General features: G+C 32.2%; 1 protein-coding gene across 3 annotated transcripts; it reads left to right on the top strand.

Moving 5' to 3' along the window:
• Positions 1–1914: 1914 nt before the first annotated feature.
• On the top strand, positions 1915–16788 carry LOC143237311 (uncharacterized). Of its 3 annotated transcripts, none has more exons than XM_076476416.1 (5): positions 1915–2057; positions 3294–3481; positions 7588–7690; positions 7915–8039; positions 10137–16788. In XM_076476416.1, exons 2-5 carry the CDS (start codon positions 3461–3463, stop codon positions 10641–10643), a joined length of 756 nt encoding a protein of 251 aa, XP_076332531.1. In that variant the 5' UTR covers positions 1915–2057; positions 3294–3460; the 3' UTR covers positions 10644–16788. The 3 variants fall into 3 exon arrangements, with proteins under 3 accessions (XP_076332531.1, XP_076332530.1, XP_076332529.1); XM_076476415.1 differs by lacking the exon at positions 1915–2057 and adding an exon at positions 2114–2399; XM_076476414.1 differs by lacking the exon at positions 1915–2057 and adding an exon at positions 2114–2559.
• Positions 16789–19508: the final 2720 nt, after the last annotated feature.

The raw sequence follows: 19508 nt of genomic DNA, 5'->3' as shown, positions 1-19508 counted from the left end.
GAAAAACGCTGTTGTTAGTGAATGACTATTAGTGACACATGCGTTTTGGAACATTTAAATTTCATTAACCTTGAAAATAAGGCATTTTACGTTTCATACGTGAAACAAAAAAGCAAAGCATGTCTAAACTGTTTATAGCGAATATTTGATACTTCTTTTAGTAGTGCACGTAAACATTTTCTCTTTGACTCTAAGTTTTTTGAGGAAAATTTTAAAAAGATCAAAACAAGTCCAGAGATGGTATTCAAGGACAATAATAAACGAGAGGTGACCAAAAGTTTCCACATAAATTCAATCTTAGTAAATTTCCATGTATAAAATAAACTGAGTAAGGGCAACAAAGGGGAAGTAATTAAATAAACAAAAATAAGCCTTTGTTCACAACATTGTGTAAGGTTTGACTGTTGAGAGGATTTCCAAATGCATTTACAGAATATAAGAATGGGAAGAATTATAGCCTACTGCACTTTCAAGTCAGAGAGAGGGGTTTTAGTGTGATATCGCATAATCTATAAATTCCTTCCACCAACGATTACTCCAGCTAGCTTATTCTTCCTTTTAGATGGTAAGACTGACATAAGGACAAAATGCTTTAAAAGAATGTAATATGTACAGATGTTTTGAATCTTTTCATAAATGATAGTATATATAACTAAAACAATAGAATATGTTTGACTATGTGTTTGCTTTTCGTGCTTTAGAAATCCAGAAGGAAAATGACAAGAGCGGACTTCTGATTTGCAACAAACGAAAGTTTTGGATTCAGTTGTTTTTTTACTATCAATAAAAGTTTTCATTTTTTTTTAATTTTGTACTTTATGAGGGGCCTTACAATTACCGAGATCGATACTGTGTGTTTCACCTCTTATTTTTCATTCTATTTTAATCTTGGAAAATCAACCATTTTCCAGTAATTTCTGCCCTCTTTATTCTGTCCCATCCTAGTGGCACGTCGGTATGCCTGCGAACGTACGACACTATAAGACGGGTTTCGATATTCGTGGCGGGTAGAGTACAGATAGCCCTTTGTGGAGCTTTACGTTTAATTACAAACAAATAAAAAGTCATCTAATTCTTCGACGTTATGTGCGTGTGTGTGTCTATTTTTCTTATCTCTTGATGTATTCTATATTTCCATCTCAGTCTTACGTCTTCTATTTCGTCTACCTACGACTGGCATTCGAAATATTCTTTTTACTAGATTATTTCCCGCTTACTAACATAATTTCATTCCAGCTCAACGTGCTTTTTTACTGTTTTCTTACATATTCTAACTCATTCTCTAATATCTTCATTCACAATTGTATCAGTTAATAATATTTTTCGGTCAATCTCACTATTCGTTGGTAAAAGAGTAGCCCCAGGATTGGCGGTGGGTGGTGATGACTAGCTGTCTTCCCTCCAGTCTTACACTGTTAAATTAGGGACGGTTAGCGCTGATAGCCCTTGAATAGCTTTGCGCGAAATCCAAAACAAAGAATATTTGTTATGCAGTATAACATTCAGCCATTACGGTCCTCGAGGACTTGCTGTTCATGCAAAATTAAATTTGAATAATCGTCGCATCAGATCATTACTTTGAGAGAATAATGTGTTATTGCGTTTTAAAAATGATGTGAGGAAATCTGTTTTAAACTGATAAAAATAAAATAAAATAAATGTTTTAATGATTGCTATAATACTGACACGATTTATATTCAATTACCAATAATATTTGACTTAAGCAAATACAATAAAATGCTAGGATTTCCAGAACTATCTGAAATGTTAATAATATTTGAAGATTTTCTGTAATAAAAATTTTAAAATTAACAATGTATATCACTGTGGACTGTTTCTCATCATTATTTTAAACAAATATTTTATTTCGTCCTCATTTATTTTGTTTCTGAACTAAGTTCCCGTTCTGTCCAAACTTCTAAACTTCACTAATGCAATATTAATAACTAAACTTTTGTATTTGTTATTCTACTATAGATTTTTAGTTCTACAACTATTTTATTTCGTATAAACGTAATTTGAGCTACATTTAAAATAACTTCCACACGTGGCCATTGGTATGAGTGATATAAATATATTGTTGAAAAATTAAGTATACGAAACTAAAAGAACGTTTTCTGTTTATTTCCGTATCTGAGTGAGAAGCGCGTTTTATTAGTGTACGATTGGACACCTTTTAGTTTTAATTTTTAGAAAACAGTTATTTTACTAGTATTTTCACTGTTTGCGAATATCTTCTGAATTGTTAATTATATTATCTAAGTTTTATTGCTGTTAAGTTAGTTATGTTTCGTAGAACTACGGGCTTGAAATTTTACTTATAGTAGAATCCAGTCAAAATTGATATTGTATGGTTACCCATGAAAATTTGCAGTTTGTTAAGCCTAACATAGTACTGTGTAAGTTTTATATTATCACGTAAAACTAGTGTGATTAGTCGTAATCGTTTGGAACTATTTTCTGCCGAGTCCTGGTTTCTGCAACAAACAGTCTGCTAATGATACATGTCGGCAAACTATACTAACTTCAGTACTGTCACTAAACCTTGGTCTCGTACAGGTAATGAGATAACTGAAGTTAAGTAATATTAACTGTAAACATTTTACTAAAACTAATTCACAAGAATCATAATGAAATTTATTTTTGATTTTTGTCTGTGGACATTAAATTCGTGGTACCATACAAATTACAGTTTCAGTAAATCACTTATATATTGTACATAACAGAAAGTTGTTTGAAAAACATAAAAGCTGTGTTATAATTTTACCCAACATAATTATTTTATTCAGTGTCATTAGAATGTTGTTAGTGAACTTTCATAAGTAAAAGTACAGATTTGGTAATCTAGTGTAATTAGACTTATAACTTGATCATTGGGTGTTAAAATTGTGGTGTAGAAAGGAATTTGAAATATATTTGACTTTAAAGATTAAGTGAACCAGTCATTAAATATCTACTTTCTTTTCTAATTCCTCAAATTTACCCAATTTAAAGTTCAGGAAGATGCACTGAGCTACTTGAAAAAAGTGTAATGTGTTATGATTGCTGACTCAGCAAATGAAAATAATGTGTGTTTGATACAGTTCACATTTGGCTAGCTACAAATAATCTGCAAGACACATTTGGATGAGGAAAGCACTGTATCTCATATCTCAAACCCCTGAATCATTGACACAATTAGAATTTATTGTGGCATCCCTCATGTTAAACTAATGATATGTTTGGAAATATCTAGAGATGATTTAAGATCAAAGATACCCAGATTATTAATAACATCTTCATTTTTTCTGTAGGCACAATACCTCAACAAAAACAGTTAAAAAGGCAACTGTTATCGTATTTCTCTGGTCCAAGAGCAAGATCCCAAACGCGGCAAAGAGGGATTTGAGAAAGGGAACAGGAAGAGGTGGTCATAAAGTAAGAAGAAGCTGTACAACCCAGGTTAGCAGTGGAGCAGGATATGCCAATGTTTGAAGAGGGGGTAAGAAATCTGTTTTGAAAAGTTTAGTCTCTGATTTCTAACCTTAATTGTTATACGTCATATTCTTCAAATATTGCTTTGAGGACATGACTGATTTTTAGTAATAAAATGCAAAAATTTGTGATAAACTGTTAGTGATAAAATGCAAACATGATAATAGGAAGCATTTATTAAACATTTGAGGATCCACACAATTCTACCACCAATACTCCAGAGGTACAAAACATACAAATAATATTTGTAATTACAACAGGAATCTATACACATAAGAGTAAACAATTTGAATAAGCAACTGTAAGACATGAAAGCAAACATGTGGCATAGATGAAATAGTGGAATTAAAATAAGATCTAATCTAGTGAAAATTATGTATTTGTTTATTGACCAAAGGAGAATTTTTTATATAACATTTCTTTTGTAAGAAGTTCAGTATCATAATTGGCTGTTGAGAGAATTTTAAAATTGAGAAGGTATGATTCATTAGTATCAGTGCACAAAAAATAATTGTTTGTAAAACAGCTAACACATCCTTATCTCTACACAGAAAATGTAAAACATTTTACTGTCATCCACCCCTACACTGTTAGTCATACAAGAAGGTTCAGTTATTATTAACAATACAAGGACATGAACTGTTTCATTTGTTTTAGTACAGTCATACATAAATGTTCAGTTTGTAGTATCAACACTACAACATGACCTGTTGAATTTGTTTTAGTATAGAGTAGTACACGAATGTTCAGTTTGTGGTATCAACACTAGGAGATGACCTGTTTCATTTGTTTTAGTATAGAGTCATACAAGAAGGTTCAGTTTGTAATATCAACACGAGGACATGACCTGTTTTATATTATTTATCATAGTTGTATAAGGAAGTTTCAGCTTGCTAACATTGTAGATTGGTAGGCCATAATAAAAAATCTGGTGGTTTTATCTCTCTAGTGATGGTAAGTAATCCTATCACCATCATAGGTAGCCACATTTCTGTGGTTTAGGTAATTAATCTGGTTTGAACTGAATGTTTTCCTTAAGTTTCTCTATTATATATTTTTGGAAATATACATATAGTTTTGTAAATTTATTCCTGAAAAGTAAAATGTTTATAACTTACAAGGGTGTAGTAAATGGTTTTATTGATGTTACCGTCAAACAAAACTAGTTTCATACATGCTGCTATGATAGTCTAGGTATCTTGCACTGAATTAACTCTGCTCTAAAAATATTTGTTCTTTATGTTTATGCCTCCTGTGAACACATACTCAAAAGTCTTTAACTACTTTATACATGTAACTTGTAAAATGTTTTATTGTTTTTGTAGAGTTTGTTTTATATCGATCTGTATTGTTGTTGTTGTTGGCATAACTTCAAAACTACAACATATTTGCATTGTGAAAAACAGTGCAATAGAAAGATGTTAAAAAGCCCAGTACAGTAATGATTAAGTAGGGTAGTTTTGTGTAGATGTGCCTAACAATACAGTAACTGTTAGTTACAAAATGTGGGATGTGAACTACTCTTCTGTTACAGACTTTATATTAATGATGAAAAAATTCACATGTGCTCATCTACCCATATAATGAAAAATTGCCAAAGATTAGATCAATATCTCTAATAGCTTCTGATTTACAGCCCTGTAAAATTTAGTTAATTTGTTTTTATTTTTGGCAAATTCATTTTCAGGTAAATTTGGTTGCTTAAAGTTGCAAGAGTAATGGTGGTAGAAGGCTGAAATTTGCTACACTGACTGAATTAATCCCACAGAATTCAAAAATTGTCTCAAATCAAGTTTATCTCTCTTAGGATTTGCATAGTGAGGCAGTAAAATCACCTGAAAACACAAAATTGTTAAAATCATTGGTTTATGTAATAAGCCATAGCTCTAAGACTTAATATGATACAAAGCTGAATTTTGTTTTCTAATATCCTATAACATATCAGTTGATAAATCAGCAATTGTTGTAATTAAATATCTGTTAGATCTCCTGTAAAACAAGTTAGCTGCATGCAACCTTTTATGCTTTAGCTAAAAATAGCCCTACTTCAGCCCACAGTTTGACCATGTCACCAGTTATTCAGCCTTTTCAGATTTTTACCATATATTCTTACATGTCTGAATATGATCTACAAAAAAAAAAATCAGGATGGTGTTCAACCTACTTTTTGAGTTACAATTTCTTAAATATCCTCCTACCATACCTTTATATTTTAAAAAAATTCAGTTCAGGTGTGTTACTGTGTGCAAATATATCCACACAATTTTGAAAAATACCTGTCAGAGTTTTATGTATCCCACTGAAATATTTTAACCAGCCTTTCACAATGTTAAATAATGAAGTTGTAAGAAACAAGAAAAAATTAATTCATTTCTGAACAAGTTTATTGGCATAACTAGTTAGATCACATGGCAATGCAAATATATTGTGTATGCATTACAGTTATGCCGATATGGCTGAGTTTAAGATTCATAGTATAATAAATACAAAGGTAAATCAGACACAAAAAGCACGGTGCTACAACGGGATAACTGAGAAAGATTTTAGTCTCACCAAACTGCAATAATCATGACAATGAAATATTTCAAAAACTGCTTTGGTGATAAATTAGCCTCAACAACATCAAATAAACATTGCTTTGTTCAGACAGCTTGAATATATGTCTGGAATTTGAGTTTGTTTATGTTGAGATCACTTTGACTTAGAACATAGTGGCGAGCACTACTGCCTTGCACAGTAGGTGCACTTATCAGACAAAGAATATGTTGGAAAGGAATCCAGCTTTTATCTTTACGTGACCTTGCAGGCTATGAGAACAGTTCGTTTCTTGATTTCTTCATCAATGACACCAACACATTGGAATGTTCATCTGATCTATCTTTTATGTTTCCCACATACCATTCATGATCGTATATGCATGCCACATATTTCCCTGGCTGATAATTGTCACTGCTATCATTAGATCCTATTTGAGCTGCTGTGGCATCACTTTCACTGTTACTACCAACAGTTACAACTGTGTACACATCATCATCTGATAGCCTTCTCATATACAATTTGTTGGTAGAATAAAGCTATGATGTGACCTAATACCTGCCACAGTTTTGCACTTTTCATAGTGCTCAAGTAGATCAAACTTTACACAATTCTGCAGGACTGATTCTTGATTGACAAGAAAGAACTGAATGCCCTGAATGTGGTCCTTTGCCCAATGGTACATATCAGAGACACTTAAAATTTGATAATTTATTATTTTTCACAACCTTGATTTTTTTGAAGATCATGTTCAGAGATGTAAAAATATATGATAAAGGCTGATTAGAATATTTCAATGGGATTCATAAATTATTTCAAAATTGTATGGATATATTTGCACACAGTAACACACCTTAACTGAATATCAACTGATATGTTATAGGAAATTAGAAAACAAAATTCAACTTTGTATCATATTAAGTCTTGGAGCTATGGCTTATTAAATAAACCAATGTTTTTTACAATTTTGTGTTTTCAGGTGAGTTTACAGCCTCACTATGAAAATCCTAAAAGAGATAAACTTGGTTTGAGACCATGTTTGAATTCTGGTGGATTAATTCAGTCAGTGTAGCATATATCAGCCTTCTACCACCATTACTCTTGCAGCTTTAAGCAGCCAAATTTGCCCAAAAATAAATTCCCCAAAAATAAAACAAAATTAATTAAATTTAACAGGGCTGTATATCAAAACTAATAGAGATGATATAATTTTTGGCAATTTTTCATTATATGTGTAGATGAGCTCATGTGAATTTTTTTATGGCATTCTGAGGGGGGTCACCTGGAAATTTTTTCAAAATCTGGATGATTTGACATGGAATGACCCTGATGTAAAATGTGGTATGATTCAAAGATGGCCACTTTATTTATGTCTTTTGATTGAGTTGCCAGGATTGGTTACATAAAAAGTTAAATAACCTGTGAGTTATGTACTTTCTTGGAGAGGTTATGACAGTGTTTATTACACAAGTGCCCATGTACCAGTAATCAGACATGTGAGTATACTGATGATGTGTGATTAGATGATGTTTACCAGGATGTATAGGACCATGTAACTACTGTTTATTTCTTATGTAGGAGAAGTCTCTGCTGAAAAGCCTTGTGGCTTCCATTCTTCAGTTCCTCCAAGACCAGTTACAAAGTTGTCTTTTAGCTGCAGATGCCAAAGAGAGTCTGGAAGGTATCTCTTTAGATTACTTTGTGTAATGTTAGAAACTTTCTGCTGTGGTTATGTTGAATACATCCCTTTATTTTTATTAATCTGATAAACTCATCATTTGCTAACTAAACTTTTAAAAACACACCCTAAAAACAATATTTTTGATCAGCTTAAACTGCATACTTAGAGATAAATTTTGAAGAACGGGGAACAAACTGTATATTATTATTATTATTATTTTTCAGTGGCTATTCACTGTTTGGAAACTGTTTTCGGAGTAAAGTGCAATGACTCTTCAACAGCTGGTCTTCTTTCATCATGTTCACTTCTTGACTTATTTAGAGAGTTAGTCAGATCAGAGCACCCTCTAGTAAGAATATTTTTGTTTTCTATCTTCTGCATTCTAGATTTTTAAAGTATGTTTCTTAAGTAGTAAAGCTGAATATAAAACTTCACTTTGGTATTTAAGATTGTTATGTAACTGGCTGTTGACTAAAGTTTTAGAGATCATTTGAGGTCACTTTAAACATTCTACAAGTGCTCAGTATTTCCTAGATTCTTTGGAGCTAGGATACAAAAATCCATTTCTTCTCATATATTTAAAAGGAAAAAATGCTAGTTTCTGCACACTAATGATTTCAAATTACACTTTTCATATTTGTTGGTGATCAAATTGTTTTAACTCTAAACACAAGGCCTAAACAGTGACACACATGTACATGATATATCACATTAAATCTAACACTGTAAAAACTAGGTGACTCTCAGATTCTCTCACATTATTCTTGCTACTTTAATTACATGGTTGTTTGTTACAACTCTGAAGTACTTTCATGATGTGTCTCGTAAACAAAAAGTTACTTGTTTGACATTGCAGACCAATCAAGCAACCCAAGTGAATACAGCTTTGTTGAACCTCATGACTATAGTCAGGTGTGTAAAAGCAATAAATAATGGGAAAAGAAGGCAATGGTTCTGAATATCATTTGGTATTTCACAGTTGACACAAATCAGGAATTCACCATATTAGATGTGCATCTGTCTGCTTGTAATGATATGGTTTCTTTCATTTTCAGGAAAACTAGTATATTGTATACAAAATTAAAAGATGCCTGTAAAGCTTTGTAGTTTTATTGTATTTTTTAATTAAGTATTATAAAGTTAGTTGGGTGCTTAAACTTGTTTTCTTCAGTTTATCTGGATTACATATTCTAATCAGTTGTTGATTTGGATAGTATGGATTAAAACTGTGAAGATGGTGGATATTTTGAAGTTATTTGGTTTGAAGGTGATGTAGAAATATGGAAAATTTTAAAACATAAATTATTTTTAGTTGAAGATTGACAGGTTCCTACAAAGATAAAAAAGAATAGATAACATTCGAGATTAACTTAAGTGATTTACTGGAGACACAAAGGGATAAATATTGTCAGTTTAGAAGCTCAAGTTGACAAAGTTTACAGAGATATAGGAAAGTTAAGTATTTAGTGTAAGACAGGAAATCTGAAAGGGCTTATGAAAAATTGATAAAAAATGTTAAAACAAGAATGTTAAAATTAAGCAAGATATCAAAGCTTTGTTGGACATGTGTGAACTTTTTTAATGTCCTCTTCAATTTTCATAAAAAATAATTCCAGTATTTCTGACCCCGAGGGTACTACGAGAAATATTTTGTACTTTTTTATAATTTGTCATGTGTGCTGGATGAATTTAGACACTGTGGTGTTAAAGTTAATAATAATAAAAAAAGGACCTTTACTGTCCAGAGAATGATTAAGAAACTTTATTCAATCAACATTGTGACTTCATTAGGTCCAGAAGTACAAGAACAGGTGTTGATATAAATTGGTTCTTAATTAGAAACATTTACTGATGACAGGAACTTTTATATTGTTGGGTTATTACAGAGTGACTTAGATCAACTGGCAAGTTGGGCAAATTACTTTTAATTATATTTAGTTCAAGATTATACATTTTGCTAATCATAATGTTTAGCATAGCTTGAAACTCGTTGAAAGGTATTTGGGGAGAAATGGATCTTGACACAGCAAAGAACAAGTCACTCAACCCATCAAAGTAGAGCTTTGTTGCTTGTGGTAAAGCTAATGGAATTTTGGGTGGATTTATAAGCATTGATTACAAGTCAAAAGATGTAATTATCTCTACACAAATAACCAGTTATGCCTCCCTTGGAATACTGTGTACAGTTTTACTCTCCATGTTTGTGAAAAGGGTTCAGAGGAGGACTACTGGAACAATCCTGGGGATGGAAATAGCTTAAGATCTCTTAACTTATTTCCCATGAGATGATAATGTAAGAAATGATTTTACTAAAGTTTTGTATAAACTACTTGGCACGTTTTGTTGTTTGTTTGTTTGATACATATTTACATAGTTTTTGTTTGTGAAAATGCAGCAACTTTGCACATTTTTGAATGAAACCTGTCATGTTTTCTACCTTTTCAAGATCGTAACAGTCACAGAACCACTAGAGAATCCAGAACTCCACTGCCAAGATTCACTCATGCCAAAGCAGATAAAGGAAGAAACACAGAAAAGCTTTTCTCCAGCAGTCATACAGAATGGAAGCTGGTACATGGAGGAAGCTAGTTCTAATGAACTTGACCAAAGACAATCCTCTGAGCAACCTTTGGCCCTGACTGTCAAAGAGAAAGACAGGATAAACAGTGACTTACGATCTACAGCAGAATTCCCACCCCTTCTGTTAAATGGACCACAAACGTTAGATGTAGTTAACTTTAATGAACCAATAAGACCTCTTGATCTGTCTCGGGTAACCTCCAAACATTCTCTTGAAAGGTTGCCTCCAAAAGGTGGGTGCGTGCAGTGCGGTCGGGAAGGACGGCTAACAAAACGTGGGCGGCCACACGAAAGCTACTTTGGTTGTAAGTTATGCAAGGTACATCTGTGTCGGAAACGGAACTGTTTTGAAGTTTGGCACACTGTGTGTTGAAACATGTATATGTTATAAAGTGATTTTGCTTCCCGTATTTTTGCCAAGTTGGTAATTCAGGTGCTTGGCATTGCTGCTTTGGACTTTTTAATTTGCTGTGCCAGGAACTCATACAGTTAAACGCTCATTTAGTTAAAAACTTTGACAATTTTATTCGGAATTGCTGTGCTTGACTGTCTAGTTATGTCACCTTTATTGCTTTCCAGGTTCAGTTTTTTTTTATTAAAGTTCAGCAACAAGTATGACAGAAAAAAAAGTCCCAAAGATTCGACATTATTCTCGCAACAGAGCTGGCTCAAATCTTCAGACTGTGTGCCATGTAGAATTTATGCTTTTGAATAGTGGAATTATTGAATTCCTTAATATACATATGTTGTAGATTTCAAATTATGTAGGCTTGTTGTCATTTTATCAGATTTAATAATATTTCTTTGTTTTACTTGTAGAACTTTTGTAAGACATACTGGAAATTTCCAGTTTATTTTTACACATTTATGGATTGATATCCTTCTGTGGAGTTTTCTTTTTTTAAGTTATGCACTTCCAGTTATTTAAAGTAAAATAATTAGTTATTTTGTCATTACAACAAATTTTTGTGAATATTGTTTTAGGGTTAAAGGACCCAACTGTTGCTTGTTGGTGGAGTAGTCAAATGTTTACTTTGTGTGTGATTTCTTTCCTTTATCGGCTTTATGAAGGAAACGGTATTATAACTTAGGTTTATGAGGCTCTGTTTGAACCTCTGATATCATGACCCACAGTTCATAGGTGTTAATTTACTGTACTGAAACATTAGGAATGAGGTAAGCTTGAAAGTCTTGTCCATAAACAACATTGTGATGTCAAATATACATATCTTTTAAAACGATAGGAAGCTAGAAAAAAACTAATTTTTTACTTCAGTTTGCAGTAGGGAATGTGTATTATGTGATTTTTACATACCTGAGGGTATTTACCTAAGCATTTTATTTTACTCCATTGGTTTTCATAATTTTAAGGAAATAACATGAACAAATTTGTGTTAGTGTTAAGAAGTTATTGTTTTTGGTTTTTTTTCCTTCTTTGGTTCAGATTAACATGTACAAAGTTTTAAGAAAGTTACTCATGAGTTTTCTTTTCTGGTGCTCATTTTTGACAAGGTTTTATCTTGGCTTAATCATGTGGGTTTTATAGACTGGATAACCAAATTAAACTTGTGTGACCATTGTAACTTCTTACTACATGCATTATTATTTCTTAAACTAACCAGCAGGAGTTCTCCCTGAGGTCACTGGACATGTTGACCTATGCCTACATAATGGATATATTATCATTGTTTTGAAACCAGAAACAAAATTATAGAACAAATTAGAAATGATCATTAATTAAAGTTGTAAATTCAAACTTAGTTTATTTAAATTTAATGGAACAAAACAAAATCATGAGTAACAAGTTCTTATAGTGCTTTCACTGAAAGCACTCCTTCCTGTATCTTGGACTTCCATTGTGAGGCTTTTAGTGCAAGTAAAATATGTGTACTGGTGTTTGTATAAAAGAAATATATATATTTATATATATTAATTAGTGTTCATTGGTAGTGAAACTTGTATCTCAAAGTGGGAAGCAATTTTACATGGTAATTTATCTGACAGAAATTGTAAGAAGAGATACATCCTTGTCTGTCATATTGATTTACCTCTCACTGGAAGTCATTTTAAAATCAATTTACAGTTAGGTATACACTATCACAAGAACTGTTTATGGTAGTACTGTGTTTCATAGCTCTAGTAACGGAGACACAAACTGTTAGAAAATGTTTAGTATAAATTATTTCAAATAAGGATCAGTTGTATGTGTATGTATACAGGTACCTGGTGATTAGGTTATAAAACAAGTCCGTTGTTTCTTCTGTGATCATGCATAGTTTCTGTTTCGTGTAGTTGTGTTAACTCCATTCATTATGAGGGTTTATGTCATTCTAGATGATATTGTTGAGTGCCAAATGATAAACCTGTTATTCTGACTTACGTTTGAATTATAATGAGGTGAGAAATGATAGCATATCAAACATGCCATCTGCATGTTCTTTTCTTTCTCTTGAAAGTTATAATCTTGTCACAATGTGCAATTATTACCTGTCAGACTTGTTATAGTATGCTAAGATACTGGTTGATTTTACTGTGTAGATTTTATTTGTCAAGGCTTTATTATTGTAAACTGTGTGAAATGTTTGCTTTCCATGAGTCAGAGATGGTGAAAACATAATTATTTCAAAATACTGTCTTAAAATGGAGAAGAAATTTTCAGAAGTGATACATTGAACCATAATTTTCTACAACCATGTCCATAGTTTTTGTTTTGTACAGGGGTGAAGTAGTACATGGTACTCATCTTGGTAAAGTGGATATGTTTTTGAAAAAGAAAACAAAAATCTGTATGTCGACAAAGGATGACAATTTGAATTTCCACGAATAAGTGATTTCTGGTGGAACAGTTGAGTGCACATGCATTAAAAAACAAGTAGCATAAATAAGTCCAAGTAGTAGTGCCCCTTTAAAATATAAGATGTCAAGTATTGGCAGAATTTCACACTTATGTGCACACACTGCTTGGAGCTGTGTTGAAACACAGGAGTGATTTGAGATGTCACTTTCTGATGTAATACATGCTATCATAATTTATTATTAACACCATAAAATAAACTGAGCATGATTGGGCTTCAGATTCTTATTGAATATATTTGACAAGTTCAGTATAGTAAGGAGTTTCTTTAAGATATAGAATGTGATGAAATGTGTCAGCGAGACTATTCGTTATTTCAACATTTCATTGTTTGTTGCAGTTTCCTCCCGATAACATGTTTGACCCCATATTGGTATAGAGCTTATACTCTTGTTTGTGAAAACATTTATAATTTTGCAAGAACTGTTGGCTTGGAATGTTTGTAGGTATGTTCTGGGTAGTAGTATGGTGACAGTATTGATAATTTAGCTTTCCATTTCCTACAAATTGTCTGCTTATAGTTACTCGTAATGAATGTATGGTACATTGATTGAGGGAGTAGATTGGTGCAGTTTTTATTACTTAACTATTTTAAGGTCTCGAAGACTAGAAATTATCTATAGATGTTGCATACAATTTGAGTTGACTTATAACTCAGTTTTCCACTCTCACAAACTCATTTATTAGAGAATTCTAATCAGTGTGAACAACTGAAAATGAAGTTATTTATTTACGTGGTTCACGAGTACTTTGGGTTGTTCTTTCATGGGTAGAATATTTTTACTGATTACCATTTATCAAGAAGCATGGTTTCTGTAGCATGGTTGTGGGTTCAGGTACCAAATTAATTCCATTTATTAACTGTGTAACTCCACAGATAGGAGGAAGGAAAATTAGAGTGAATCACTGTCATTACAGTTCACAGTTTCTAACCAGTAAAACTGAGGTGACCCTAATTTCATTAAAATTAACTTTTTTTTTAAGAATCTCTTTACATGTTAAAACAACTGTAAGTCATATTTCATAGAAAGATTTCAGTTTGTATTGGCACAACTCACCATATTATATTACTATACAAGAGCAGACATACCTAACTTGTAGAGTGATTTAGTTTCTATTGCCATTCCATAATTCACTAAATGAAATCTTGCACTGGAAATTCCTTCCAAATGTTGTTTGGCCCCACCTTTTCATTGAAGAACTTCCCTGAGCAATAAAAAATACAAGCCTGAAACTGACAACAGAATAAGATTGGTGTGTTCAAGGGTGCTTCGTTTTCTCCGACACATTTTGTAAATAACTGAAAGTAAAATCAGTTGTTAATGTAAGTACTTGAGATTCAATAGAGTTTGTTTACAAAGTTAAAACATTTCTGAGGATTTTGATTTTAATATTAGTGTAATCATACTCACTGTAACAGTTTCATTTTATTATGTGATCTTGTCCTAATTTTCATGATCTGAATTTTTACTTCTCTTTTAGGCTTAACCACTGTGTGTTTCTGGTGAATTTTGAACAGTTTAGTTATTGGGTTAACTTGGAAAATGGGTGGCCACTTCCTAATAGAAGAACACTTGTAGAAATATATTAGTGTTGATATGATTATTCATGAAGCTGAAGTGCAGAAGACAACATTTTGAAACTGTTTTCTGCTTTTGGTGTGCTGGTCTTGTTATTGTAAATCGAGGTGGTTTGAAAGGGACGTGTTTTCATTGGTCCTGGGCTGGAAGTGTTTCTCTAAGAAGAAGTTGCTGCCCACTTCACAATCAACTTTGCCTAAATTATCTACCAAAGAATAGTTAAATTATGTAGTTTTTCTTTCTGGTAAGTGGAAGAGCGAGCATTGTATGATTTCCTTTTGATAACTTTTCCATTATGTCCCTCAGCCTTGTTTTGGTAAACATTTCCAAATATTTTTCCCTGATCTGTTGAAAAATGAGGTGTTATCTTTTCATTGTTCTTGTGTAGGTTTTTAATGTAATGACAAGAGAATATTCATACTCTCTCTCCAGGTGAAACCAATTGTGATATTTATTGCCCTTAAGTTGAGCTAGTTGAAATAAGCCATGAATGTATCTCAAAAGTCAACTACATCACACTAGGTAGAAAAATTGTTATGTTTTAGAAATTAAATTTTTAATGCAAGGTATTCCAAAGATCTTTGTCAGGTGAAACATTTATATGAAAAAAAGTTTCTATTTTATTCAACATACTATAGTAATATAGACATAACTGATTTCCTAAACCCCTTTCACCAAGGTAGAGAATACTTGATAATTCATCTACTACTAGCATGAAGTCGGAACACGTGAAGGTGTTAATATTGTTTTAAAAGCAAGTGTTTTACACTGTGGTCAAACTGTATAATTGGTGCTAATAAGTCGACCTTAATCCATTGGTCACTACTTGCTTGCTTATTTTGTTTCAACCGTTAAACTGTTGATTTCATCAGTGCCTTTTGTCTATACATATGTAAATACCTAGTATAAATATAACACTCAGTATTGTTTCCAAAGATTTTTAATAAAAATATCTGGTATGAGTTACTGTGTATTTATCTTTTGATGTCTTTTGACCACTGTCAAATTAAAGGAAGACCTTTTATGGTTGGTCAAAGATGGGGTCTTAGGAATAACTAATCAAGATCATTGAGATTAATCTATTATCCTCCATTCTCCAGCCTCGTGCAAGAATAATAGATTAGTTGAATGTAATCTGTTAACCAGTCCAACTATTAACCAGGTATGAAATTCCACTTAAGCACTTGGCTCTACACGTGTACTTCAACAGACGCGTCTGTTTTCTTGACATCCTTTTCAAAAACTACAATGCCCTATTACCAGCTTTCAAAAGATGGGCCTTTAGAAGGGCTCAGGGTTATAGGGTGTGTAACAGATGCCTGTGTCATTACTGACAGCCATGTTTACTGGAACAAGCTGTTTTAGGCTTTTTTAATACAAGATTGAATCAACTACAGAAACACTTGAGTTTGGCCAGAACACAATAAAAGACATTTTTATAACAAATCTGTACACAACTAAAATGTGCATTATATTATCACAAGTACCTAATGGTACATCAAAATAAAGATAGAGCTCCAGTATTTCTTCAAATGCAGTACTGGTGTCAGGGTTTGGAGAGAGATGTGTAAACTGGAATGCAATGAGGATCTCTGAGTATTGAAACATACAAAATATATACATTTGAACTTAGAAAAAATTTCAGCTGTCAGCTAATTTCAATTAGTTGTTGTTTGTAATTAAGCACAAAGCTACAGAAAGGACTATCTGTGCTGTGCCCACCACAGGTATTGAAACCTGGTTTTTAGAGTTTTAAGTCCACAGACATACTGCTATGCCACTGGAGGGCAATTTCAATTGGAGAACAAAGTGAACTATATTATCTTTAGTGAAATGGGAATATGTTAGGTGTAAACAGTGTCGACTGTAAGTGAGAGTACATTTAATACTGATCTACTCTTATTCAGCAAAAGTTCATGTTATCTCTAAATATTTTTCTATTACGTATTAAAACTAGGTCAATAAAAAAAATTATTTTCATAAAATCATATCAGTTTAAAAAGTTATTAGCATAATTTATTTAAAATAAATCCATTCTTTAATGGTGTAGTTAAACTAGGGAAAATAAACACCATTTGTTTGTGACTTGTTTGTAACACTGGTTATTTACAAAGAAAAAGAAATGTGCAGTGTGTGTTTTTCAGATAAAATGAGTATTTTACAGTTTGAGAAATGTTCTAAAAGAACTACATCACACTGAGTTTGCACATAAACCTCCTTCCTAAAGTAACCATAACACAAAACAGGTACTTAATGGTTTACAAGTTTGTTTTCAAACAGCTTGTGTTTAGTTTTTATTGTTTTAAGTTCCCAACTGTTACATAAATGTATATGTAACTGTTAAAGAGTTACAAGCTTTGAGTAAAATACACTATGATTGTTTGGTATCAGAGATAACTTACTACATACATTGATAAAAATATACAAGGGAGCACATTACCTACTGATATGACACTTCACTCCTATGTAACAAGGCTTCTTTTCTGTACAAAATATTTTGAAACAATACAGTCTACTTAGCAGTGACTCATCTGAGAATACACTTTCCCCACCTCCAGTGAGCCATGTTACAACACTTGTAAGAAAAGTGATTGGACTAATGACAACCAGTACCACATTATAACTTCCTCCTCTTCACCTGACATGAACCAAAACTGATCAGTCATTGTCTGTACTAAGTTTTCTAGATGTGGCCTAATTCTTTTGAAGATCCCCCATGTTACTGAACTTTAAAGGCAAGAGTGTGGGGCATCAGCAGATTGCTAGGTTTTTGCTGTCCGTGTTATTCAGTCACCAGTTTATGGCCACCCTAAAAGTGGTGTAAGAACTCCTGTGTTCTTATGTCAGAAAGTAATAAAGTCAACTGCAACAGTGTTATTAGATTTCAAGACACTAACTGTGGTGAATACTCAAACATTTGTCTTTCTTTGAAATACGAGTGAAATGGTATTAATATAAACATGATTACAGTACTGAAAATCAAGATAATGTGTACATCCTTAATTTGAGGTTTAATCCAAGTAGCAAGAGAGAAAACAGAATCAAGTATATTGGTAGAGATACCAAGTTAATGTGTGATTTGTGACTAAAATTTATAACTTTAAACTCTTGAAATAAAGAACTGACCTAATAAAATATTGAAAGACAAACTTTAGTACTTCAAAATTTGCTTAGGGTATTCTTTTTAGTAGGTCATGAAGAACAAAAAGACAGCAGCTCCTGTCTTGAACTTCAGTAGCAAAACATGAATCTAGTGAGCAATAAGGAGTACTTGTAAGTTTGTAGAAGATTTAACATACGAGACAGGGACAAAAGCCAATTGTCACCTAAATACACAATATTTTAGGGTTTTTTTTTTAAACTTTACTAGAAATTAAAACAGGAAATAAATGTTAAAGTTACAATAGTCTTAAAAATACATTTTTGTGTATAAAATTAGCATACTCTTGGAAATAGAATTTGCAGAAAATAAAGTTGAACTTTAACCCACCAATTTAGTCTTTTAAATGTTTTGTGTGCAACACCCTGAAAAACAGATCTGTAAAAGTAACAGCACCCAGTTGTTAGCAGATTGATCATATTTTCCATAAATGGCATCAGCAGATATGAATTATTAACAATGTTCATATTTATTTGATGTTTCTATTCTTCCATGCCATTATCACTCCTACAGCCTTTTAAAAATCAGTCTTTTAATGCTTAGACCATCTTGTATTCTCTCTAAAGGTTATGTTTTATAAATTTGTATAAAATGTATAAACATGATGTAAGAACAATAAATACCTCATGCCTGAAATCCACAAACCTAGATAACATGCAACATTTCATTCGGTAATCTTTATTAACGATAACAAAATGCAACAATACTGTTACTAACAAAATGATGCAACACATTACGTCATTTTCTACTTCCACGTGAAGTAGATAAAAGAAATTGGAACTTAAAATTTAGGTATTACTCCAGTTTGTAATAAGCTAATATAGTTTATGACAAATGATTATGGTAGCAACATTTTAATAACTTTGATAAGTGGAACAATTAAAAAATAGTAGTAATGACAAACCCTAATATTGATTAAATTATTACTCAAAAAAATAATTTTGGTAAGTTGAATCTTTTGTAATATAATCATGGTTAAAGTTCCTTTATTGGTAGGATTATCAAAATAGTAATAACTGTAAACACACTGATTAGTTTGGACGTTATTTATATGTAATATTTTCTCACCAGTAATCCATTATATTAAATCATACAGCTCTAAATAATATTCACAGTCATTTATATTTGTCACTGTACAATTTTGAGACTGACCTGTGTGTGAAGGAAGAAACGATTAATGAAATTAGTGACTGTTCAAAAATACAAAAACACAAAGGTGTGTTTAACATTAAGAAAAGAAATGGGTGGCATTATATCTTGCACAATACACAATATTTCAAGAGATGCAAATTTAATCCTAAAGTAACTCTAAAGATTTTTCCATTCTTGTAGAAGATATGCCATCATGCCTTTGCACCTTTTCTTTAAATCACTCGCTACGTACTCTTGAAAATACAGCCGAACCCCTCTAAAGCAGCCACCTTCAGGACTGAGATAAACTGGCCTGATTAGAGGGGTTCCACTGTACATATTTAGCAATTATGTAAACAAAAAAAGGGACTCTGATTGAATGACTGCTTTCAAGGGGTGGCTGCTTAGAGGGGTTCCACTGTACTCCAAGATGATCTGTTCCACTTAACTATGGAACCATAATGTACTAACAAAAAAAACTTCCATTTATTTCCACAGACATTACTTATATCT

The sequence above is a fragment of the Tachypleus tridentatus genome, chromosome 13, assembly GCF_004210375.1.
Source record: "Tachypleus tridentatus isolate NWPU-2018 chromosome 13, ASM421037v1, whole genome shotgun sequence".
Classification (NCBI taxonomy): Eukaryota; Metazoa; Arthropoda; class Merostomata; order Xiphosura; family Limulidae; genus Tachypleus; species Tachypleus tridentatus.
The sequence above is the reverse complement of the archived record's forward strand: the minus strand, read 5'-3'. Positions and strand labels throughout refer to the sequence as shown.